We start from the raw sequence: 27,881 nt of genomic DNA, 5'->3' as shown, positions 1-27,881 counted from the left end.
TCTTAGAAATTTACTCTTTTGATCGATCCATAAACGTCAAATTAACCACTGTTATTACAGAAACTCTTAAAAATAATAATATTACCATTATTCATATTTTTTTTTTTTTTTTTACATAGAATATACTATGGAGTATATAGGTAAGAATATGTTCAAATTTATGTACGTAAGGTTTGCGTAAAAACAAAATTAATTTCTATTAAATTTTTTCACTCTACAAAAAAATATCTATTATAGTTGATAGACATTTATTATGCCCGATCAAAATTGTTTTCACGTATTATGTTACCAGTGTAATATCCGTTATAATTGTTTGAAGTAACGATAACCGATAAAAAAAAAGTTCCTGTATAATATAATATGATCGATATTAGTGACATGCAGCAGTTTTGATAACAGTTTCATGCCCCGTGAATATATTACGTCTATAACAAACTCGTAAAACGTTTAATCTCTACAACAAATAACAATAATGTTACATTTCGGTATAAAATAACAATAATAATATAAAATCAGCCACAGAATCATCGGTGTTATCATATTACGGGGCTCGTAAGTCTGGACGGTTTTCAATTGGAATTTATTATTTAATTGAATCGTGTACCGTGTTGCGACTATATATATATAGTATAGTATAATATTAGTCATATTATAAGGTCAGGAAATGTTTTAATTTCACAAAATTAGTATTACTATTATATAGTTTACCTATATAAACCACAGAACTACAATACCGTAAACAAACAAGCATTATTTTATAAACATAATAATTGTTAAAAATTTAAGCCCGTTCACTAATTGGGTTACGAACCATATTATTAAATATTATGTAATACACATACGAGTATATTATGTACACAACATATTATTACGTATTATTTTCTGGTAAAAAATCGTTATCCCCGTTAACATTATTACACGCGTGTTTAGTGTTTATAAAAATCTTGTGAATATTATATTATAAAGACGATTTCCAATATTGTTACCAGCAATAATATTATATTGTACAGTATATAAAAGATGATCTATTAACTATGATCACCCCCCTTTCACCGTTTATTCGAATTCTGACATTAATAATTTTTTAGTAGACGTAAAAAAGTTAAAAACCATGTTTTCAAATACTATATGTATTTATTAACATTTAAAGAGTATCCCGAGGCGATAAAAACTTCTTTTTTTCATATGAGAATCACCCTTTTTTTCTTATAAATCATCTATACAGATGATTTTTTTTTTTCAATGGTGTTACGTCTAAATAAAAATTTCGAGTAACAGTGTCTTAGCTAAATTATAAACATATTAAAGATAATAATACTTAATAATAGTTTTGCATTTAATATAAAATAGATGTAATTAATAGTCTAAAGCAGTTATTATACTGTTTTAAATTTTACAAATTACAAAATGTTAATACCCACAGTTAGTAATACTAATAGTCCTTATATTAATAATTATTACAAAAGTTTTCAAACCATCGTAATTAATAGCCCCTATATCTTTAAATCTATTATTTAAGACTTTAAAAGTAAATAATATTACCCTTAGCGTTAGCGCCTACATCAAGTTCAATAAATCAGTCATTACCGACTCATAAAAATGTCGATTTGTAAACATCAGAATTTTGTTTAAAACCCCATCTGCTTTATTATATTAAATAAAAAGTTATGATTTCATTTTAAAACAGAAATCTGTATCAATGCAAAACACTTATTTAATGGTATAAGAAACCTAAATTATTTGAAATATGGTCCAAATCAGAAGTTAAATAAATTTATTATCATAGTAAATATCGCGAAGGGCATGCCTGCAGGTGAATCACTCTGTATATTGCACTGCAGTCTTCGTAATAATTTATAGCGTTAGTTTATATACGTATAATTACAATGATAAATATCGTAGCACAGCTCGTTGTACTAACGTTGTCGGTAAAACACAAATATAATATGACTGTGTACATAGAATTTAGCGTTTCTCTTAAAGCATCGTGGTTCTACATTCACTATGCATACAAATTAGACGTCAGATCATGATTATTATAATGATGTTTTATTATTTTGTTAATTAATTTTTTTTTTTTTTTTTACATAATATTATACCATCGCAATTTTCATATAAAACTGATTTGTTCTTACAGGTTACAATAGTATACAACATGAACGTAAACAATATTTTGCTGTGCACCCACATGCACCTATAATACGATTTATGCTTTCCGACGACACGTTTTGCAAGCAATTTCGTTTGTATGATATGACTTCGATTATCTTTTCATCATAATTTTCCATGGTAGACAGCGACAAACGCTGGATGTGCTAAAAACTTCGGTTCAAACAAATATCACGATAGAAGCTTCAACAAACTTTATGTTGTTTGTGTGTATTCGACAGCGATATTTGTTAAATATGGTGAGTTTAATATATCTAACTTTTATAGGAAAGTTCCAACTCAGATAATATTCTCTTTAGAAAATATCTTTCTCATCAACATTTAATTTTTGTCAATTTTTTATTTTACTTGATATTTAAAACGGAATTTTCAAATAAAATATCTAATAATTTATTAACACTAATTTTATTGACTTTTAAATTGTATGTATTCTTACACTATAATACTTACAACGAATTCAAAAAAAACTATTCATACTAATTCATTTTAAAATATCAAACATTTTAAAACAAGTTCCGATTAATTATTGTATATTTCAACGTTTGTAATGGTATAAGATAACGATATTATAATTTATAATAATGAAGCTATTAATGTACAGTATTAGTGTATATTAAGGTAATTTTATAAATTATTAATCTCTCATTGTCATCGAGTTATGCGTGTGTCTAATGTTATAAAATACAACAATTTTCTCACACTTTTAATTATCAAATATCAATAATAATGATTTTAAAACATGCACAAATAGTTTTTTGTTCGAAGTACGAGTATACAATACACAACAAGCTATCATAAACGAAATGGTTACATTATTATTAGTGGTATTAATTAACGTTATATTATGTACAATTATTATTATTTCATATGTACGTATAAGTATTTGCGTTTAAAATAATATTGTTTTCGTTTCCGCATTAGTATTATTACTATTATTACAGTGCTAACGTATAAAAGCGATCGAAAAGAGAGTCTGGATTTGATGGTTGTGTGATAAAAACGTCAAAACGACGCCTGGCGCATGTAATCAAATCGCATTAAATTTACAGACGGAATGGCAACGTATAGTTCCTTCGTCTCTTGGGTCGTTCGCACAGCGATTATAAATGTTCTAAAACAGTAAAACCTAATACTATTATACGCGAAATCCTTTATTATAATTATTATGCAGTCGGTCGGTCGTCTTCAAACTCACAGCCAATTTCAACAGGAATGGACAAAAAAGACTACGGTTGTTCAACAACTATATTAGTTAATAATTTAATGTTAACGTAATAACATTTAATTATTTAAAAAATGTTCCTATCTCTATACTAAATATTCCGTATAAAACTTAATGTTAAATACTAATTTAACTTAATTAACTACTAATTTGAATTCCAATATAGATACAATGTACATCAAAATGTTAAACAAAAAAAAAATCATCTGCTCAACAATATAATATACATAATAAAAAAGAAATGTTCTCGTTTGAAAAATAATTGAAGTTTATATTGACATTGAACGTCCTTAAACGCTAAACAATCTATGTATCTTAAAATACAACATGTAAAATACTTTCCTGAGATGGCTAGGGTACTTTATTTAGTTCAATTATGCGTAATATTTAAGTACTTATAATAAAAATAAAAATTGTAATATTATTATCATTATTATAGGATAAGAAGATAGGGGTCGAGTAAGAAATGAAATAGCACGGTGATCACTGATCAATAAATTAGCCTGCAATATAATTTATACATATTTATACACCAGAAGAGCACTTGTGCATTTTTAATTTTTATGTGTTACAACTGATACAAGTGTACACACTACTTATTCAATTCTTAGGGAAACAATGTAATTTTTCACGGATAATAGCAAATTAAGAAATAATGTTGAACCACAGTGTAATGGTCCTTTATTAAATATTGTATTGACAGATTATTCACTGGTATTTAACTCTCAATATAATGTAACTTTACTATTAATATAATTTACTGTCTGCAGCGTGGTCCTATACAGAGATAATAATATAGGAAAAACATTTAAGACAAGGATGTATTGTTCGTACGGGCTACATTGTTTGTCAATATCTTCATACTACCGTAATATAATCAACTTGGGAAGAGGCAAGTGAACGTTAAGAGCTAAGCTTTTTATACATTTTATAACAATATATAGCTACCAGTATTATTTTTAATAGTGTCTAGTATAATCAATTATTGTACTTATACAATTTAAACATTTCAAATTTGATCCTAAAGCGTATTAAAATGATCGATTTAATACTATTGTTCACACATTGAAAAATTAATGTTTCTAAAATGGATACCAGTAATAGTATGTATTTGGGGGGAGGTATATGATTCCACTTTTCAGGGAAATGAAAAAAGTTTAAACTTTAAAGTGACTTTAGTGCCTTACACGCTCAACGATTACTGTGTACACAATGTGGTAAATGTGTTTTTTTTATCCTCACACAAATATATTTACTTTATTAAAAACATTTAATATATTGTAATATGTAAACGGTAATCGTCGGCCGTGTAAGGCAGTAATGTCCGTTTAAACTGTTTTCATCTACCTGTAAAAAGGACTCAGAACCTCCAAATACGTATTTCTAAAACCGAATATTTTATTTGAATAAATATATAATAAACCTTACAGTCGTCCAGAATCGAGGCCAAAAAGTAATGGCAATAACGCCTAACGACCGAGAAATTGCCTGTACCTTGATGGAAAATGTTACATGTCCTACAGCTACAGTGATTTTATTCTTTCGGCGTGGGATCTATTATTATTTATTACTCTTATATATTTGTTTTTATACTGCGGATGTACTTATAACTATATAATATATATAGCTAAAAGGTATATATAATTTATATATTTTAATCAATATACTGGTTAATCATCAAGTATACTCACCCTCTTTTTAATTACTGAAAAACTAATCTTTTAAGTTTTTATTAGGAACTTACATAAAGACTTTTAAAAAAACTAATAACTTACAATAAAGGCGGGAAGAGGTTCATTTTAAAAGGAGAAATTGTTTAGTCACTCCTTAAGTAGTACAAGAAATTTCAAAAATTTTAAAATATCGTCTTAAAGTCTTAATTAATACTCAACAATTTCGAAAATCAGAATTTGAATAAATTCATTATTTAATGAAACAATATGGGGGTGAGCATGCTAGGTAAATAACATTGTATACATATTGACGAGGGTATCCTATGCGGAACGCCGGTGCCCCGCCGCGATTATCATGTGCAAGTACATATATATGTATGCATTATTTATAGATCGGAGTAGTCGGTATAGATCGGCAATCAATAGATCGATTGTCGCGAGCAGACAGATAGATGTTGTATTGAGAAATCGCCCACCGCCAGTCAGCTCCGCACAGCCAACCCGCCCGGTCAGGCAGTTCGCCACCAAATACCGTTGTACAAACGGATTTATCGTGCCCAACATGTAACCGCCGGTCGCACGAACATGGTGCTAATTATTATAGTAAGTATAATATGTGATATTGTAAACTCGTGTAAATGGTACAACTAGAACAGTATTATTGAACTTTTAGTATTATACAGTGTGATTATTTTAACAGTAAACACTTTTATTATTAGGAAAAATATTGGCGTTTATGAAAATATTTTTCATGTATTTTGAAGTCATTATAAAACAATATTTTTGAAATAAATATGTCTTTACTATTAAATTTTTAATTTCATATCCCAAAACCGAATATGGAACAATTTTTAAGAATAATATCATCATGTAAATATTAAATCTAAAATTATTTTATAATAAATACAAATAAAGCAAAAAAAAAAAAAAATTAAAAAACAATACTTTTCGTTCTTTCTGGTATAATGATAATATTTAGTGCTGTTAAAAGAATCACGTTGTATTTTATATATACGATATACCGAGTGTTTTGAACTTTGATGATGATGATGATAATAACGATGGAATGATTAAGTGATTAATAGGATCGGTTATTTTATATTAAATCTACATCTTGATTTTTCAGTAGAATATAATTAAGCATACTATTATATATTATAATGCTTTTGTAGCAATTAATATTTAAATACTATTTTAACTAAAATAAGGCATTAAAATAAAATTATCGTTTAGTTCTCGGGCTATATATTATAAGTATACTTACTTGTATAATAATTGTCAAGATACAAATAATATGCTCAATTTATTATTAGAACTTATCTTCTAATCATAAGAACATTATTTTTATCTTGCATATTTATTAAATATAAATAAAGCATTGAAATCATTATTAATTTCGTTTAAGTTTAAATACAATTATAATTTATTTTGAAGATTTATTAAAGTAACAATCTCATTACAAAATAAAATGTATTTTATGTCTTATAGTTGTATTTAAAAAAATATATTTAATAAAATAAAAAGCACTACATCGCAACAGGTTACAGAATCTCGTTGTAGTATCTTATTATTAAGTCAATAAATTAGTATAAATCAGTATGTCGTATGTACATGTGAACGGTATAAAGCGGGGTAAATTTATACGTTCCACACTACATCCTTGTACATCATAAGGATATTAGTATACGCTATAATTAGGAATTCAGTAAGTCATTTAGGAAATTAACGTAGATATATAATAGTATATAGGCAGATATTCTAATAATAAATTGAAGACAGTTCGACCTCAAAATGTAAATTATTTTAAAATGAAGATCAGTCTAATTGATAATATAATATAGACCGATAGAAAATCTAACCTAAGCTAAAGCATGTCTTGCTGAAACATGCGATATGAATACGTACCCCAATCGTACTTACGCGTGAATAAAAGCAATACCCACTGTGCAATAATGTATAGGTATTATATAGACATAGCTTACAAAATACCAATAAGTTATATCCATACACCGTATATGTATAAGTCACAATGGATGTTTTTTCAAATTGTAATATGTCTCATTGGCCGTAGATTTTCAACTTGAAAATATCCGTGAACCATATTATTATAAATTAGGATTAGGTTAGTCTAACACATTATACAGATTAAAAGGTGATTTAACCAATCATGTTCGATGTACATCCCCATATTTATTTATTTAATAATAAATGTTTATTCAATTTCTAATTTACGGAATTTGTCTACTTAAACACCATAATCTAAAATTCTTGAGAATCATATATTACTTAAGGAGTGCTCTGTGACGGTACAAATGTCTGTTTTCCAAACAAGAACCATAATTTTTTATTGTAAATTATTAAATGAATATTTTTTTTTTTAATTTGATATAACTATCTCAACATTTTATTAAAGAGTTTTTTAGTTATTAAAATATTTATATTTAGAATAATGGTCTTTAAATATGGTTTTACAAAAATATAAAATATATTGGATCTAGTATTTATTATAGTCAAACCATTGTATTAAATTAAAAATATTGATTAAATGTTCAAATTATCATAACCCAAAAATCATGCTATTATTCTATGTACACAAAACTAACTAACTCAAAAGCGAGTTGTTTGAATTTTAATTTTGATACTTCTATATTTTCAGAAAATTTTTCCCTAAATAATTTACAGTAAGAAAGGAGAGTTGTAATTTTAAAAATTGAAGTCTTATCTTCAAACACTCTTTAAATAGTACAAAAAACATTAAGAATTGAAAAATATGATCTTTAGCTGTACTTGAAAATTCTGAAAAATCAGAAACTAAGAACTTAAGAAAAAAATTAAGTGAGCATTACTCTGTGTGTACACGTTTAAACGAAAATTATAGATAATATTTTCCCCGAACGAATCAATCCTCGTTAGGTACGACCTTGACAGTGCATCCGAGTCTGATGAACCTTTCATTGTGAATGTCCCCATCATAGAAGGCCACTAACTATTATTGTTATACATTATATAGTTGAATATTGTGTATATTATACATATATATGTATGTAAACTTGAACATGACTGCCACAGGATACAGTAAACTCCCGTGACAAATTCGTTTTTGTTATATTTTTTTTTTTATTATTATTTTCGTCCCCTCACTCTCACCAATAACGCGATAGTTAATACTTTTTCTCTTTATAATATGTACATTGTATAATTCAGTATAGTTTCCGGGAATGTCAATGAATTAACATAATATTATTTTATAGTATAGATATGTAATATGTATTAATAATTAATGTTCTAAACTGAAATAATGCAAATCATACATACAGTCATAGACTTCATCCTTCAGGAATCAAATGAACTTAACAACAATAATATTGTAACGACCGTTAACGAACAAACAAAACATACTATCATTAAACGTATTGTTATAATTCGATCTTAATAAATGAAAACAAGTATAATGGGTTGGATTGGATACTTTTTATTATGTAAACATTAATCTTATAAAAAATATATGGGGGAAGCAACAATTTTTTTTATTATTATTATATTATAATTTAAATGTATTCATTATTATATAATATGCTGTATAAACATAACGCGTTATCAATATTAATATAGTGTGCTATTTATGCAAATCGACCGTCCAAGAATATATCTTATCGAACGGAAAGGGATGAATTCAATAATATATATTATATATTGATTATACGATCAACTATTTAGCCATTTAGCAAACAATTATTCCGAATTCTATACATATTATATTACAATTCAATGTAGAGCGAGGGAAAGTGGAAAATCCACGGAACGGAATTCAACTCACATATTCCCCTTTGTGGCGAGAACCCTATTAGAATAATTTGAAAACTATATTATATTTTAATAGTAATAGTTTATAATAATAATTACGCACCGTAGCTTTATGAACTGCTATTATTATTGCATAGTTGCATACAATCTTGTCAACGCCGCGTAAATATACTATACAATATTTGCGTATATATTACGTATGTAACTAGCGTATGTTTTTATCATATTTGTTTGCAAAATAATGTTCTAACGTTACGCGTAACATAGCAATCACTTTTTTTGTACGAAAATCGTCCTTTTTCGAGTTTTAACGATTTTGACGATTTTGTTCTATCGCTAAACATTACCTATAGGCTAAAATAATAATAATAATAACATGTATAATTTATTTAAATACTTATTTTTTTTTTTTTTTTTTTTTAAAGAAATACATTTCCTTGACACATTATTTTCGTATTAAACGATTAGTGTTGTATTATACCATATCCGCCGTTAAAATGCATGTTCATTTATATATATTATATATGTGTGATCGGTCGTCGTAATAAGGTATTACGCGCGCGCGTTAAAACGCCGTGAAATTATTACTGCTTTGGATAAATTAGGTCGTGTTTTAATAATACAAATAATATAATATAGTCACGTCTCCTGCCGCGTAGTTTCGTCGTTTGATGGGCATTACAAACACATTAATTTATATTCCGGTATAACCTATATTATAAAATGTGTATAAAACGTTATTGGGCGTATAAGACAAGGCCATGTAAGGATTTGAAGTCCCAGGACCAAATTTTTCAAAGGCCTCAATATGAAGAAATAAAAAATATCATATATAATTAGTTTAATTATATTTTTATTTTCATAAGACATAATTAAATATAGGAAACTCATATAAGTATCTAAATATTTTTTTTCCAGCAAGCTATCACTGAAGCAAATTTTTGTCTATAATATAACCTAAATGTAAAAGTATCGCAAATCGCAAGTATCTGATTTTCTAAATTAAATATTCTTATTCATACTATAGATATTATAGGTATGTTTTTACGTACAATATTTTTAATAAATACATAATAATTTGTTGTATGCAGATAGAAGCCCTAAAAAATCGTATTTCTTATGGCCTGGGGACTTTGATCCTGGCTTGATTTTAGAGTACTGTAGAGGATTACGTTTGCCAAAAGAAAAACAATTACATTTTTGTAATACACTCTCAAAAGAATCACAAGTTAAGTACTAGATCGATAATCATTGTCACGCGGTCCCTTTTAATTATCGTGTAAGCTTTTTGCGCATGTAATAGAATATTATCCCGTTAAAACAATAGGTAGCTGGTATTCGGTAGATGGATTTTCTAGACGAGTTGCTATAACAGTCTATATATGCTGAAATTCCCGATTTAATGTAATAACAACGAAGATAGAACAAACAACTCTTTCCGCCGGGTGATTGATTCGATTTTAATAATAATTTCAGATTATATACCTACCCAACCATCACTCTCGACGAGGCGTTCAACGACTCATATAATTTCGTTTAACCTGCGTGTGTACCAGCTATACTGCTATACCTACTATCTGTGTACATAATATACATAACATTATTATTGTTGGTATGATGCAAAATCAAAATGCAAGAATATTATAATATTGTTATACGATAATACGTATAACATACGTAAAACATCGCGCGTAAGCACTCGAAGTAATTGTATATTATTTTTTTATAACTCGGAGGCCGTTCTACGTTATCGTTTATTTAAACGCAATTTAAAACAATTTAATATTAATGGAGAAAAATATGTTTGGCTCATGAAATGGTCTGTTTCCTTGCTCGTCTCGTTCTCGGAAACGTTAAGCTCTGCAATATACGACGATTCCAGTATACCTGCTCGTATATATAATAATAACATATAATATATATTTTTAAACACTCGTCCAACTATAATAATATAAACCAACCATTAATAACGCCGTTCTCCGCGTTTCGTAAAAATATACTCATACACCGTACGTTATTGTAATATTGCAAGATGTTGATACGTGTGGGTAAGTTATTAGCACGCTTACCACCCCGTTTTTATATATTTGAACCTATGAGTATATTCAAAATCGTGGTATTTATTTATTTATTTTGAAATTTTGATCACGTTATTGCTCATAATGATCAAAATATTTTCAAACGCTTTAAACATTATTTACGGCATTTATAATGGAGGATGTCCATATATTTTATATTATACGCAAATTATTCAGCAGATGAATTTTTTAGTGAAAATACTAACAAAATCCGTATTAGTATACCTGAATTCTGAGTTATTATTCTATTTCATGTATGCTCGCCAATTTATTTGATTTATTGTGAACAAAAATCGATTACCCAATAGGCAATCGAACCGAATCTGCGTGTAACACAATATTATACACGTATTATAAAATGCATGTGCATATTTTATATGTAATAATATATAATATATCACAATAATGCGATATTCTTATAATATTATATACGGTACTACGCTGTAAAAAACAATGAAAACAAATTAGTTACGCGTGCGAGTGGTGTTTGGTCATTATTTTAAGGTATTATTTTTTTTTTCAATGTCTATTGGAAAATATCCTAAAAAATATTATTGTTGTGACAACTCAACATCCTTATATCATACGCGTGTGCACTGAACCATTTCGATACACCTGCAAAACCTATACCTACAACCTATGGTATATAATATATTATAATAATATGCATTCGTATTTCGTAAAATGTCGACGCAGCCCTCAATATACACAGTGACTCCTTGATTGTGAACCAGGCTTCATCTTATGAGATAAGTAGATACAAGAAATATTTGGTTGTTTTTCTTTTTAATTTCGAAAACAAATACTAGAATACAGGGTTAGAATTTATAAGTTGTATAAAATAGTATGATTTTGTTAAGCTATGCAATAAGCCAATAAAAAGCTAAGTAAATACATCTACCAACCATACAACCCTAATTATTCGTGTTTATGTATGTAGAACAAATAATAAAACTTAAAGTATGTAAAATAAATAATAAATTATGGTTATCAATATCAGTATAAGACGATTGATGAGTACCTATCACTAATCAAACGTATAAAAGGATGCAATAAAAAAAAGCTTATGCGTTGTAATAAGAAAATTTGATTTGCGGCTATGTATACTAATATATATTCATTATTATGTATTTATTTATGTACTCAAATGTATGTTGTCAAAAAAAAAACATGAATTTTAATAATGATAAAAATAGAAAATATTTTAAAATATTTAATACTTTTCTGTATGATTAGTCAACGAAGTAGTACTAATCGTCAAAACACATTCGATAAAATCAGGAAAATAAACTAAAAATTGTGAAAATATACACTTAAAAATAAACATTAATCCCATCAATAAGTATAATAAATTCAATTTATCGATGACTTTTTCCTATTTGTTAATATGCATAATATAAATCGGAATCAAAGTTTAATAGGTGGCAACTACTGTATTTAAAAACTAATTGTAGGTATTTCCTATTAGATTTGGCATGGTTTACGATAAAAAAAATTACTCTGCACACCATATAAGCTATATAGGTAGTTTTAAATATTATCTAATATTATAATATTATGTGGATCGGGTAGTGCTCGAATCGTAGTCCTGATAAAATCGCTCAGACCATAGCTAAAACATCGTAACACAAACAAAAACACTAGACTATAATATCTTTACATTATTTTAACCAGATGTGCACGCGCACGCGTATTACATAAAAACAAAAAACGGGAAGAGTTCCGGTGTGGAGTTACTATTGAATTCGGTTTTATGCGCGATTGGTCGTTTCCGTATAAATAGTACCTAGTCAAATATTAAAATGCAATTTATAACTATTATACATTTTGTAAATATTAAGTACTATTTAATAATAGTAATTATTATTTATTATTTCAATCGTAATTTATTTTTTATTACTTTTTCTTAATTTTAAATTTACTAAATCTTAATTTGTCTCTTTAGCTTTAACATATTTTGTATTGGAATGAACCCGTATACATATACGTCTATAAATACGAGTATAATGTATAGATAAATATTCCCGTTTTAATAATTGAAATCTTGGTAACATATAATATGACAGAAAAGTACACAGAGAGCAGTTATCTTAATTTTAACAGAACCACGCATGTTTATAGATGCTTTAATCAAAGATATTTCATACGAAAAATTACAATAAAAAATAGGCCCTGCAGGGATCCAAAAACCAAATATTTTATCTTGCGATTTCACAATTTTCTCACCTTAGATTTTTGTGAAATTACTAAAAAAAATTGATTAATTAACAACACAGTACACAGCAGTTACTATGAATATTATGGTTCAAGATCTAATCCAATATATAAGCTAGATTTTTCTATAAAAGTTAATTTGAAATTCAATTTTTTATAGTAATATGCATGCGTAACTGCGTAAATACTTAAAATAAAATTTAAAAAAAGTGATTTTTATAAGGTAAACACCCTTTATTTTGAAAAGTATTATTTTTTTTTTTAAGAATCTCTATATAGTTGAGTTGAAATAAATTGTAAGTAATAACAAAACGGACCGTGTTATTACAGTACTAATAATATGCAATTTAATAACATATAATATATAATATCTAAGTATCTATTATACGCGCGATGTTTGTACGCGTATCGTCATTTGTGTATATTCATTCAAGTGTGACAGTATATTATTATATTGAAGAAATATTGGTGGACGACGGCACTCGTAATGATGATGATGATGATGATGACTTTCACTGGCAATTTTTTTTCCGTTTCCCTTCCGATTTCTGCTCTATTACTTATGCTGTATATTAATCTACATTTGCTTAGCGCCACCAAAATTGATGATGATCGTTTTGTTATTGTTTTTTTTTATTTTTTTGCTAGTCCTCGAAATTTCTCCGAGTCTTGAGTAATTTATTTTTAAGAATATCTGCATAAAAAGAACAATACATGAATCATCTCGACCTACCGTCAAACAATTTACATTATTAATTGATTTCTTGCCCGTGAAACAACATAATTTTTGAAAGTGTAATGTAAAATAGTACATCTTTGATACGAAATTTATAATATTGTTCCTATTAGCTAGGTATTTAAAGTAAATATTATAAATATCACGCGCTGTAGGAATTTCAAGAGAATTCGTATTTATTTATGCAAACATTTTCTTACAAATTTTTACAGTTATCCATGATAACATAATATTATAACTATTGTTTACTATTTTTTACTTAATAGTGTGTGACTGGGGTTCAGAAATACCTGTGGTAAAAATCCATAGTTACGTTATAACATATTATTATTATAATAATATTTTTGTAACATGATATTGTTATATGAAGATGACTGCAGTGTATTCGTGTACTCGCAAATGTATAAAAGGGAAAGGCCGAATGAGGGTTTTGAGTTTTGACAACCGGATTTTTGATAAATATTAGGATCAAAAACATTGAACTGAATATCTAGTGTATGGCGTATATAAGGAAACCCATTATTTACCTCTAAATAAAGAAATTTCTAAAAGAAAAAAATTTTCAAAAAAATATTATCCGATATATTTACATAAATCTCAAAAAAATCATAAATCCCTATTAATTTTATGTATTTAGATGACAATTTAATAATGGGATTGGTGTTCATCAGTGATTCTATAATTTATCATTCATAGACTATATGATGTGTAAATTTATAACGACTATAGTGTATATAAGATATGGTTATGCAGTTGTGGATTATATATTTTGTCACTTTTATCTTTCATACAAACGCAGTACATTCAATTTTTACCATAGAGTAGGCCGTAGTTTAACAGTTTTTATTCGTTACTCTTGAACATTTTTACGGTATTATATAAATTCAAAATTCAAGTAAAAAAATATTAATTGATTCGAAGTACAAATCTTTACATTTACTAATTATTATCAAAACCAATAACAAGACAAGTATTGATAAAACCATAAAACACAACAATACCCTAATGAAATGCATTATTATTTTACTTTTTCGTGATACCTTATTTGATTCGTACAGTACCTATAATAATTTCCCACCGTTTGTCAAAATATTAAGATTTCTTCTTTTTCTCTTAAATATGATTAGGTATATCGAGACTAATACATTCTACTTATGTAAAAGGTTAAAAATACCGGATGATGAGAATATTAATTAAATTTTAATCTTCATTGTGTATTAAGGGCATCCCTAAGGTTAGAGCAATGTATTTATGTTATAACCTGCAATGGTTAGTGTAGCCATGTAGGTGGCTTCAAATAGACAAATACACGATATGAACGCATAGAGTTCAAACCCTGCAGATCCGTGACCGGAAATTACCATCCGGCCAATCAAGCTAGACAGGTCAAATTCGAATATTTAAAGTATTTATTTGTACATTATTCGTATGACATGGAAATTGTTTTACATCGCGCACACTCATTGAAACCGTATATGATGCGCATATTATATTAAAAATTAATTTACCGAAACGTGTTTTATAATACAATATACCTACATAATAATATATCATACACGTACGTCTAATATTATCGTTGGAAATACGCAATTAAAAATTGCATAGCAAGGGTATTTTCAAATGCGCGTCCAACTCATCAAGGCGCACTTTAAACACATACACACACGCCGCCACACGGTGCTCATAATGTTTTAATAATTTATTATATATATTATCACATATTATGACGCCCTGTCCATAAATAACCAACATTTTGGGCTTGGGCGATTTTTATGCAATGTAAATATTATTATTACTGTGTTTTCGATAAATATTACATGTACATCATTATCGGATTGTCGTCGACGCTACTCAGATGTTTTGGTATTTTCATAAAACTCTTTTTTTGTACATATTTTGCGTTGTACAATGATTAATAATATATTCGTATTTGTAGTATGTACCATTAAATACACGATGATGACTTTGTAACTAGTGGACGCGCGTTATGTGTAGAATTTTGTTATTATAAATAATTGGTCGACCCCGTATTCTATGCGTAAGGATACCCTATAATATTAGTTGGAACGCATCGGCGTTGTATAACGTGATCCAGTTGATTATTATAGTCCAATAATTCACATTTTTATTGCATTCATATAGGTATTTATATATTTAGTAAATAAAATCCATAAAATGTATTTATTTTGTATTTGCCTTCACTGCAATAGCAATAAAATATGACGTCTTATCATATTATTATATTCTTTGATCTATTTTATAATTTTATATTATTTATGATTTTTATTTTACTCAAACATAGTATTATATCAACCTACTGATTTAATCAGTTTTACATTTGACTGTGTCGACGGTGATACTTTGGTCGATTTCAGCAAACGAAACATTACATTAATATTTTAATTATTTGACTGTAATAATATATTACGGTACAAAACAAACAAATACGATAATTCTATAATTCTATAATAAATACATAATATATTATATATTATATTACCCGTGTAGTGTATAATACATTGTTTTTGATCTGGCACTGCAGCAGATACACAGTGTTTATAAGCCGTGTGATATTATGAACATATTTTAGACGTCCGCATCAGTGATAACAAATTAGTTGATATAATGTTATAATATACATAGAATTTAGTGTCGCACACGAATTTCCTGCGAAATCCATTCAATCGCAGTCCAGTCGGTTTCCGTCAGCAGTGGTTCTACTTCTGAACACGATGACATTATTAAATTATCCAGATACCGCGGTGTACGTGCAGCTGCGTTGTATACAATATTATTCGTGCAGACTATAATAGCATGATATTATATCATTTTATAGTGCTATGTGTGTGTATGTGTACCATATATTATCATTTATATCTGTCTCGTATCGTCAAATACGTTTTGCATGTATGGTATTACAACGTATGCAACAGTACCTGATTTCATCAAAAGTAGTGTGGATTTTTTTTTTTAAATTACATTTCACGACAAAGAAATCGTGGTTTTGTGTGGCACACCGGTCACTTGACCAGACTTGTGGTTTCGATTAAATCGCCTCAGAACACTCCTTAAATAGTACAAGAAACCTCAAGAATGTTGATAGTTTATTTAAAAATTATAATTCGCATAAGCCATAAATTAATTATTCAATGAAAAAATGAGAATGGACATGCTTGGTGAATCAACTTGCATAATATAGAAACTCCGTGTGCAATATATTAGAACATTATATTGAGATATGCGATGTCCTGCTTTAAAATGTATATTCCTGCAGTAGGTGATGTTTTAGAGATACCAAAGGTCACATTGAGGGATATCACTTTTGGGAAGTTGAAACGAAACATTTATAGTACATCACATTGCGATGTCTCTTAATCATTGGTTAATATTCATAAACTATTGCATGGATATCACATCTTTCGTCTACTTGACATTTTTTTGGATGACTGATAACATACACAATAGTGAATTTATATAACATTCAAGTGCAGTCACAATTTATTATTGTATTACATATATATATATATATTGTATACTTATAGGAATATAGGAGGATTCGTGAATTTAAGTTACATAAATATTAATAAGACAAATTGTATTGATTTTTTTTAAACTTTTTAATTGTTAATCAAAATCAGTAAGTATTTCGATTATTATAATATGTAACAGTACATTAAATTAGATATTATACTAAACTCTTATAATTATACAATATTAAATTTAATAATACATTTCATTATATTATAATGTAAACTAAATCTATTGGCTTACACATAACAATTAAATATATTTATTCAGTTTGCAATAAATTAATAGCAACTGTAACTTGATTTTTTTTCAAATTTCAAGTATTATTTGTTTATAACTATTCCAAATCTGATAAATCAATTAGGTAATTTATTTTTTTTACATTTGTATTCACAAAATAATTTCCAATGGCATCTGATGACAAAGCACTAGTGAAAATAAAAGAGATGTTTTCATACTGATTGACTTCGAAAAGATATTTTCCATTTATATACTGCATAATTTTTGTAACAGATACAATAACGTTGTTATTAGTCAAAAATAAATTATCATTTCCATATTATGTTATATACGAGTAGTAATATATTTATATGTGGATACAAATCATAAGGTATTTTTTAGTAAAGAGTATAAGTAATTGACGAAGACAATTTACTATTTTGGCTCATCGTAGTAAATGAATGTAAAAATTGAAACTAAATTTCCATTTACAACGAATTAATGTATTTTATTTCCATTACAAAGTTCAAGTTAGCTGAAACCGAAGTTCTTCGGCCCGTGAATGTTTATTATTTTTTTTGATTTTGTTACCTCACAACACCCTTTCGTGTATAGTATGCGCAGGTGTTATTGATGTGCGCACGCGGCGCCGAACCAAAAATCGTGTATTCCAGACCGCCACGCAACGACACTGAAATGACGGTGCCGGCGGCCGAAGTGGACGACGACGAGACGACCGCGGCGAATACGACGACGGCAGCGCTGGCCACGTTGGCGTCGACCGGCCGCCGGTACGCGGACAGCAGCAAGAGCATGTCGTCGAGGAACAACCACTATTACGGCGTGCAGTATTACGCGCCGCCCGTCGTGCACGACACCGCCGTCGCCGACGCCTTCGGCCGCCAACTGCAGCAAATGCAGCAACAGCACCACCACCAACGGCACGCGCTGCAGCAACCGACCGTGGCCGCTGCGGCGTACCATCAACGCGATGGTGACCGCGCGCCGTGGGAACAGACAGCCACCATGGTGCACGCCGACGGCGGACCGATACTTATGAACCCGTTACAGCTGCAACCGGTCTACGACGACCCGTCGACGGCCCGGTACGCGCCGCCCAAACCGCACAGGGCCCAGCCCTTGGCCAGGATCGTCAAGTACACGGAACCGGCGGCGGCGGCCGTGGCGTACCAGCTCCCGTACCTGGCGGCCGAGGCCGACGACCGGGCGCTGTTGGACAACCTGCCGGCACTCCAGTTCGCGCTCCAGCACGCCACCGGCAAGACGCCGCCGCCGCCGTTGGTCACGACGTCCGGTCACCAGCAGTACGCGGCACTCCAGCAACCGCCCAACCACCATCACCACCTCCGTCACTATCCGGTCAAACAGACACCCACTGCCGCCGTGCACCCGGTCTACCCGCAGCCCGCGCCGTATCCGCACATGCAGCACCGCAACCACCAGAGGCTACTGCAGCTGCATCCCGGCCATCATGCTCACCTGCAACACCGGTACGCCACTTACGGCGCTGCGCAACCGGCCGCCCGGTACACCCAGGTGCCGTTCCTGTACAACCTGCAGGCACCGCCGACCGCGCAGCGACACCTGTTGGCGCCGGCCGAGTACGATCTGGTGTCTAGGTTCAACAGACTGATCAAGCAGCGCGAGCAAGACGACCGGCGTCGCGTCCAGGAATCAACCCGGCGGCGGCGGCCGGAGGACGGTGCTGACGTCAGCGGTGACGTCAATGTTGGTAACGACGGCGACGACGGCGAGGAAGAGGAGACGGCCACCCGACCGGCGGTCAAGACGAAAAAGTCCAAGAAGAAGAAGAAGAAAAAGAAGAAGAAACCCACTACCCCCGCGCCGCCGGCTCCTGTCGAAGAAGAACTCGACGAAGAGGACGGTGACAAACGGCAGCTATCGCCGTCACGGCAGCACAAACAACTACTGCAGCAGGACGACGACCGGGCCGACGAGGAACAGCCCAACACCGAGGAACAAGAATCGCAAAACGTGCACACGAGCGAAAAGGTACGCAACGCGTTTGATAATACGCTTTATTAAAATATTAATTCATATCTCGTTGTTGTTATATGTTTAGACAAAAATATTTTTCCTAAGTTTCTTTCGTTTTTCCATTACCATTATATACTAAAAAATAATATTAGCTCTCTCCAAACAACTATATATGTAACTATTATAATCATAACTTGTCTTTGGTTTCTGAAATAAGACACATTTTTGAACGCATTGCAGTCCTTCATTCTACCCTTTTACCGTATTACCGTATGAATTCGATTTCATATTAATTCCGAAAATGTATATTAATTGTATAGGTACTCGTATCCTTGTATACTCTTTCGATAAAAAAATCGGCTGTTATTGCGAGCGATAATATTTATTAATTACTGTTATCCCACAATTTTGAACAAACTTTATTGCCAGTGTCCGGGCGGTTATGAAGAAAACAAGTCTTATTGCAGTGTGTTCATTAACTACATACTATATTCGTATATTTTACCTTTATTGTTTCAGTTACCCGAAGGCTCGGTCGTTCAAGAAACCGAAGATGAACTGCAACACACGTTGGATGAACCGGTGAGTTATTATCATTGTTGTAATAATATAATAATGTAGAGTTTTATTATTATAATATTATTATACGCATTCAACCGTGCTGTAGTCTAACCACACGGGTCTGGTTAACGTTGCATGCTTGTAGTTCACGGTTTCTAGATTTAAAATTATATACGAGAAACACTGTAGTAGTGTTTATATACTACTAGGTCATGTAAGCATGTGTGTGTGTGTGTGTGTAATGAGGATATAATATATATATTATTATAGCTTAGTCGATAATATAAAAAATCTATCTTGAAAACATGATACACAATAGGGTCTGATTAGTTTTTTTTTTTCATTGAAAAAAGGAAGATGGTGTCTTTAAATTTTTAATCGATGACAAATTGTAAGACAATAAAAACGATTGAGAACATATTTTCCAGATTTTTGATTGCATTCTCCAACAGTTTATTTTTCGCTTTTATACACGTGCAATATTCTCCTTTGAAACCCATTGAAAAGTTCAAAAAATGGCACTTATTAAACTATTAGACAATCTGTAGTGTTAAAATGTCAATTTCTTTCGAGGTGTACATTTGTAAGTACTTATAATATCAAAAAGCGTAAGCTGAAAATAAAACACTTCGTAAAATACTCCATTCAGAAACATTGTACATAAACAATATACATTTTCTTATTTATCTTCGTCTTCGTATCGTGTACAGGATTATAATTAGAAATGATTATAAATATTTATATATTTCGTTAAAGAACCACAAAGTAATATAATTGCATATTTATAAACAAAAAAAATAGAAAATCTTTTTCGTTTTGAATTACGCCAATGGAGCGAAGACAATATAGGTCTTACAGTGATCGTGTATATTTTTCTGTCAACGCATTTTCTGTATCAATATCGCTGACATTAGAAATTGTAATAATTCTATGAAGATACGAAATATATTGACTTATATTATTATTTGATAAGCATTTTATGAACGGGAAAAATCTGAAAATCTCCCAGACACCGAGAAAACAACAATATAAAAAATATTGATAGAATTTTTTTCATAGATATTTTAAAAACAATGGATCATGTTGCTCATAACGACGTACAAAAAAAGGTTGGGTTAAGTTATTAATTTTTTATTTTTTTTTTTTAACATTATTATTCGTGTGTTTTCAATTTTTATAATCATCGAATAACGTAACAGATTTTTATACGATAATAGTCAATATGTATGATGTATAACAATATGTGTTATAATAATATAATAATATTAAATATTTACTAGCTGTATATAACTATCAGCTGTCGCCTATAAACACGTTTATTGGAAATTTACTCCTACGAGTTCTATGCCAAAATCCTGGCTTAGCTATTATATATTATATTTTATTACGTACAGCCATGAACCTGCATTACGCGTTATTACGGCACATGGACATTATGCGCAAAATGTTAACGCGTAAATCGCAGCAGTACGTTTGTTATCGCCATATAATAACACTTTTGGCAGACAATACAGTTTTTTTTCCTTCAAATATTAATTGTCGATAATGGGGAAAATCGGTTGGCGAGGGAAATTTTTGACAGACGGATGAAGACGACGTGATCGTGGTATAGACTATATTATTTATTTTATTAATTCATTTTCCTTGCGCTATTTACCGCTTGTGTCGGCGAAAGGCGTAGTAATAAATTAATTCATCATATAAATGTTGTTGTACAGTGTAGGTACACGTTTCTAAAAATGAATGATACCATAAAAATATTATAATACATGAATCACTTATCGAAATATTGATTCATAGAGACCTTTCATATTACACCACCACGTTACGAATTTTGAAAAAAAAATATATGGGTAAATATCGAACATAAAATGGGCGTGATTTATTTCGAAAACGTACACCAAAGCCTTGAGTTTCCAGGCGCACTCCCCCCCCCCATTTTATTGTCATCTCAAGCTTAGCCAACCAATAGAGTTGGATATCAATACAAATGAATAAAATTCTAAACTTAAATAATTATTTACTGTTACAAGAGACACAACGCCGCTTAAAATAAGGGCGCAGCCGCGTAGACTGATTTATTCGTATAGAAGTCGATACGGCACTTATATGAGTATAGTGTATACAATATAGCATAATTATAATCCTCGTATGCTGGATAATAATAAAATACATACGGTTTATGATTTCAAATCATTTTTCTAATTGTTCCGATATACACGAAGGCCGTTCTCGGAATCCATTTAAGAATTAACGCGGTTAATTTTTTTTTGTTTTTGTTTATCATAATATTATTATGCAATTTAAAACCGTATATTTTATGCAATATAATACGTGCATAATTTGTTTGTTAAATAGCGGTATTTAGATTCTTTCGGGGGTCGCGGAATTATGTCCATCCGCTCATAGTAAATCCCACCAAATGGACCACTGTTAAATGAGGCTGCTCATTGTCGATGGTTTAGGAGAAGTCACTCTTGAAATTAAATTTTAAACTGTTTATCCTAAAACGAATTATATCTTAATCCCATGAGCTGCGAAAATCCTAAAAAAAGTATGATATAATATGAGTCAATTAAAATATGATTATTATCCTCATTATGATATTATACATTTTATTAAACTATTAAGAGATAAGAAATATAATCAAAAACTCTATAAAAATATATTTTACTTTACCAACAAACATACACACACACACATATAATATTATAAATATGTAAAAGATGGTACTATATTTTTATTCTTCATCGGTGCATAGTTGTTAAATATTTAATACGAATTTATATATTTTTAACTATTATTCATACAGGATACATTATTATGTTGTAATATGCTGCGTAAATATTTCTTTTACGAACGATTCGTGTAGCGCAGCGTATACAATATGCATAGTAGTTTCTACGGAAGTCCGTTACATTTTTAAACGAAACTTGTACTGCATTTCGTAGAACACTAAAAGTTATACATTTTTAACCAATATATCGGATTTCCACCGCCGTTACACTATAGCATTCTGACTGTATAGTATAATATAATATGTATACATGTATAACGTATATATTATATAACAATAAATAGGCGTTGATACTTGTATTCATTATTTAATCGATACTCAACTAAAATGTCTGATGTAAACTCTGCTGCAGCAGTAATTAAATCATCACCTACGAGTATACCGACAATGAAAATTCCTACTATTATATAATATCATAATATATTATATTTTATTCACTACAAATACAATATAACGACGTGTTTTGAATATAATCTGATTGTGTGAACCGAAATATTATAGAAATTAGGTAATACTTTATAGTAAACTAAATCGCAATATTGTAATATTATAATTCTATAAACATTAACATTTTTGTAATAATATTATATTTTTTTACTATGGTTGTATACTTGTATTGTAATAATATTTTACATTTTTTAATCAAAAATATGTATATGAATTTAATATTCCATAATATTTTTTTGAGAATTTAAACATATAAAAACAAAATTTCGATTGAGTATTTAATTTGTTATAATTACCTATTTAAAGTTTACCTATGAATATATTGAATTGTAAAAATGAGATAGGTAAACTACAAAATGTTGATCAACTACTCGGAGCTTAAAAAGACTTTAAATACTTTTATGAGTATGTTAACTGTAGTTAAAGATTCTCAGAATGTAATAATATTCTACGAATATTCTACTTGAATCTATTTCTTATAAATCTGAAGAAATCGCTCTGCTTTATAATATATTTCGAGTGTAATTATTTACTTCTGATCTACTAACTAATCATATACAGTTTTCCGCCAGGAGCCATTCTCAAAATCAAAGATTAAAGCTTGTTTACCGTTTCAAAAGGTATAGATAATATACAGATACAAAAAAATAAAAACAAACACACACATTACACATCATTGTAAAACCAATACATTCGTCGTTCCGCTCAGAACTGAATGTTATTTATAAATGAATATTACTTAGTAAATGATACCTAACAGTAAATTTATTATAGTATGCAACAGATATCCCTCTAGTTACGAAGAAAAAAAACTAAAATCTTCATTGGCGTGTATAGTATAAGGTATTACCACTATTATAAAAAATATTTTACCACCTAACTCTCATTTATGTAGTGTTAAAAAAGCACTTATCATTTTTTTACATGACGTTTTATCTGACACCATAATAATATTATATGAATAAAATAATATAATAAAGTGTACAATAAAAATAGCTATACCTATTTTTGATTTTTCGTTTGTTTTTGTTTATATCAAGGTTTCTATCCTATCTACTACAAATTATAATCTTACTAGGCTAAATTATTTAGGCGATAAGAACTATAAGTGGGTTCCTCCAAAAAAATATAATAATATAAATTTATATGAATGCGTATACCTATAATAATCCATATTTTTAACAAACTATGTTAATTGTTACATAATATCCACTGTTAAAAATACTTTTTTGTTACATTACACATTTATAACCAATAATATAATCGCATACCCACAATAATATTGTCATAAAATATTTTTTATAATTTCGTTTCATATTCGATTGTGATTTGTGATGGTTCAGTCTCAGCTCAGTGAACAGTTTGGCGGCGACTTAACATTCGAAGACGGTGGTGGCGAACGGGTAGAATTCCAGCTACACGGCATCACTGGTCCCGATTCGTACAAATTTGGATTCGACACCGGCAAAGGGTATTTTCATACTATATTTTATTATTTAAGCAATCGTATTTTATCTGTGTTAATATGAAGGTCGGTCTTTTCGACCACCAGCGCAAAACACTCACATTGAGATTATAAGATATCAGCATGTAACGATAACCATATTGTATTTTTTATAATCTGAAATTGTCTTAGATATCTGTCTGGCCCGTGTCTCACGTATACAATTTGAGTTTAAACTTAAACGTTTACAAGAGAAAACAACCGTTATTCACGTTTCTTTTGGTCGTTCTGTAGGGAGAGTGGAGGTAATGATTAAATTTTAAGCTCCATCATCTCGATGTCAATCAAACATTAAACTCGAATAGAATTTTTTAAATCAATATTACGCACAAACATATATATATAAATAGATGTGTTCAAGTCGTTTATCTTTCGTTAAAATTATTTCTACTGAAGATTGTATAAACTTATCATAATAACGTTGTAGAAAGTATTTCAAAAATAAGTAACAGCACATTTAACGTAAACCGTTAACGATTATGACATGTCAATATTATATCGAAACATAATATATTAATATATAATCTGCTCGGTCTATAATGGTATCTATAACGAGTTTGCTAGTTTGACGATGAACCCTGCACCCCTTAAACACCCACACACTAACAGCAGACACGTTTATTCATTGCGTCGAAATCGGCTCGATATAATCAATTATTATTATCATGGGCATATATTACTGATTTCTCTATACATACAACTACAACGACGAACATAATAATGTATAATAATAAAATAGAATCATTATAATATTATATCTTCCAGAATAATGATTACGTTATTATACAATAGAAGTGATAGTATTAATTATATTAATCCGAACAGGTCCAACAGACAGTTCCGGTATGAGGAAAGGGACAACGGAGGAAACGTCCACGGCCATTATGGATACCTGGATAACGACGGAAAGATGCAAGTGTATAACTACAGTTCACATCCAGAACTCGGATATCGCGCGCAAAAGGCTGAAACCCTCGAGGTGTGAAAGCAGTTGACTATGATGTGATGTGATTATTATATCATAGGTAAAATAATATAATTGTTAATAAATTGTTTATAAACTAATTGTAAGTATCGTAGTGCGTATACGAATTATATGTATTATATAATATTACAGACCCCTATTGTCGTTGTAATATGTGCCTATCAATAAACGATTCGTTTTGAAATGCGTAATTTATACAATTACATAATATGTGTTTGTGTAACGTGTATATGGTATACACATAACACATTATTACCTAAAGTACCTTACATAGTTTTAGAAAAATATTCACTTAGAATTTATAATACAAAATATATTTTAGTTATGCACTTGTGCACTATTGACTACTGCAGTCATCGCGATGCCACGCGACGTGACCTGACCTAACCCACATATATCGCCGTTACGTATTCCAGTTCAGCGACTGACAACGCGGAAATCGATTAAAACAGCTCGTGCGAACGCGTCATCTATCTACGACAATAGGCGTTAAATTTGAAATATATATACTGTTAAATATCTAGCTGGTAGGTATAATAGGTACTACACCGGGGTTTCTATAGTCACGGTGAGTTACGTCAAAACGTTTTGCACCGGTGAGCGATTAAAGATGTATTCGTGAGACGACGGACGCCACCGTTCGACAGCGCTGTGCATTTGCGCGACTCGCTGAGCGCGTCTAAATTTCCGGCTATTTAGTTTTTTACTCTGTCGTTTTCATCGTGGTTGCCAACAAAAACCGTGCATTCTTGGAATTTTTTAGTCCCCGGTCGTCGACCGTTTACATAACAGATTTGCTGCATATAATATATTATTTTACCTAAGCACAGAGAAAGAAAAACAGACAAACATACAACGCTTGTTGGTTTTTAAAAGCATAAATAAATTTTCTTAATTATAAATACATTAGAAAAAAAATACAATAAACAAATAGATGCAGCTGTTTTAATGTTATATTCTACCTTAAAGTCAAATTTGATCGTACATATACATATGTTGTATAAAAATAATAAAATATAGTATTAATACGCTAAACATAATATATTGCGGTGTGGTATAAACCAATTTTACTGGATTTATGTCATTATCTGTAATACGTAAATTATATGGTGAACGGTACCTATCCTTTTATCTTAAAATAATTTTAGCGTACCCACTTCTAGTTTTTATTAAAGTAATTTAAGTTAAAACTTTCTAGAAACAAACTTTTATTACGTTTTTGCAAACGTTTCTTTACTTTTTTTTTTTTACAACTTTTATCTATTCAAACACTTCAATCTATTATATTGAGTATGGAACTCATTTAGACGATAGTAGCAAAAATGTTCATAAAAACGTAAATATATGTTTATATGTGCTACAATATAATTACATATTTTAAAACTAACTTATAGGTACACACAATTAGTTAAAAACGAATTAGATTGTAAAACGTGGCATAAAAAGACGATTAATCTAAACACTGATTTCTCTTACCATCTTGATTTAAACGGTACCTACTCAACAACAGCAAATTTTCTGCGCTATCGTCAGCTGCCTTTGCAACGATAATAATAGCAGTAACTCGTTAAGTTTAATGTTTAACCATCCATCATTCGGATCGTTCCGACGTCAAAACTGATCCTAAAACCGGAAGTTGTGGGATTTTCACGATGAGCTTCGAATTCTGTTCTTAGTCTTACTATGGATTATCCAGACCTTTGAAACATATGAACCCCTATGACAGTATTTTGGGTCGGACGAGTATCTTTCAACATTTCGATGAATATCAGGTTAGAACTTATTCCTACTCATACGTTATCTTTTTTTTTATTATTGAGTGAAACATTATTATTTATTGTACAAAATTTAATTTGATAAGAACTCTGTGTAAAAAAAAATATTAATTAATGAGCTAAATTCAAAATCACGTAGTGCATACGGTT

At 30.0% G+C, this 27,881-nt stretch overlaps 1 protein-coding gene across 1 annotated transcript; it reads left to right on the top strand.

Annotated features, from left to right (window-relative positions):
• Nucleotides 1-5,325: 5,325 nt before the first annotated feature.
• LOC113548986 lies at nucleotides 5,326-26,134 on the top strand. The gene is made up of 5 exons (XM_026950111.1): nucleotides 5,326-5,667; nucleotides 18,259-19,677; nucleotides 20,182-20,244; nucleotides 24,811-24,938; nucleotides 25,797-26,134. Exons 1-5 carry the CDS (start codon nucleotides 5,650-5,652, stop codon nucleotides 25,954-25,956), a joined length of 1,788 nt encoding a protein of 595 aa, XP_026805912.1. The 5' UTR covers nucleotides 5,326-5,649; the 3' UTR covers nucleotides 25,957-26,134.
• Nucleotides 26,135-27,881: the final 1,747 nt, after the last annotated feature.

This window comes from Rhopalosiphum maidis, chromosome 1, assembly GCF_003676215.2.
Source record: "Rhopalosiphum maidis isolate BTI-1 chromosome 1, ASM367621v3, whole genome shotgun sequence".
Classification (NCBI taxonomy): domain Eukaryota; kingdom Metazoa; phylum Arthropoda; class Insecta; order Hemiptera; family Aphididae; genus Rhopalosiphum; species Rhopalosiphum maidis.
Note: the sequence above shows the minus strand (reverse complement) of the source record. Positions and strands in the feature narration are given on the sequence as shown.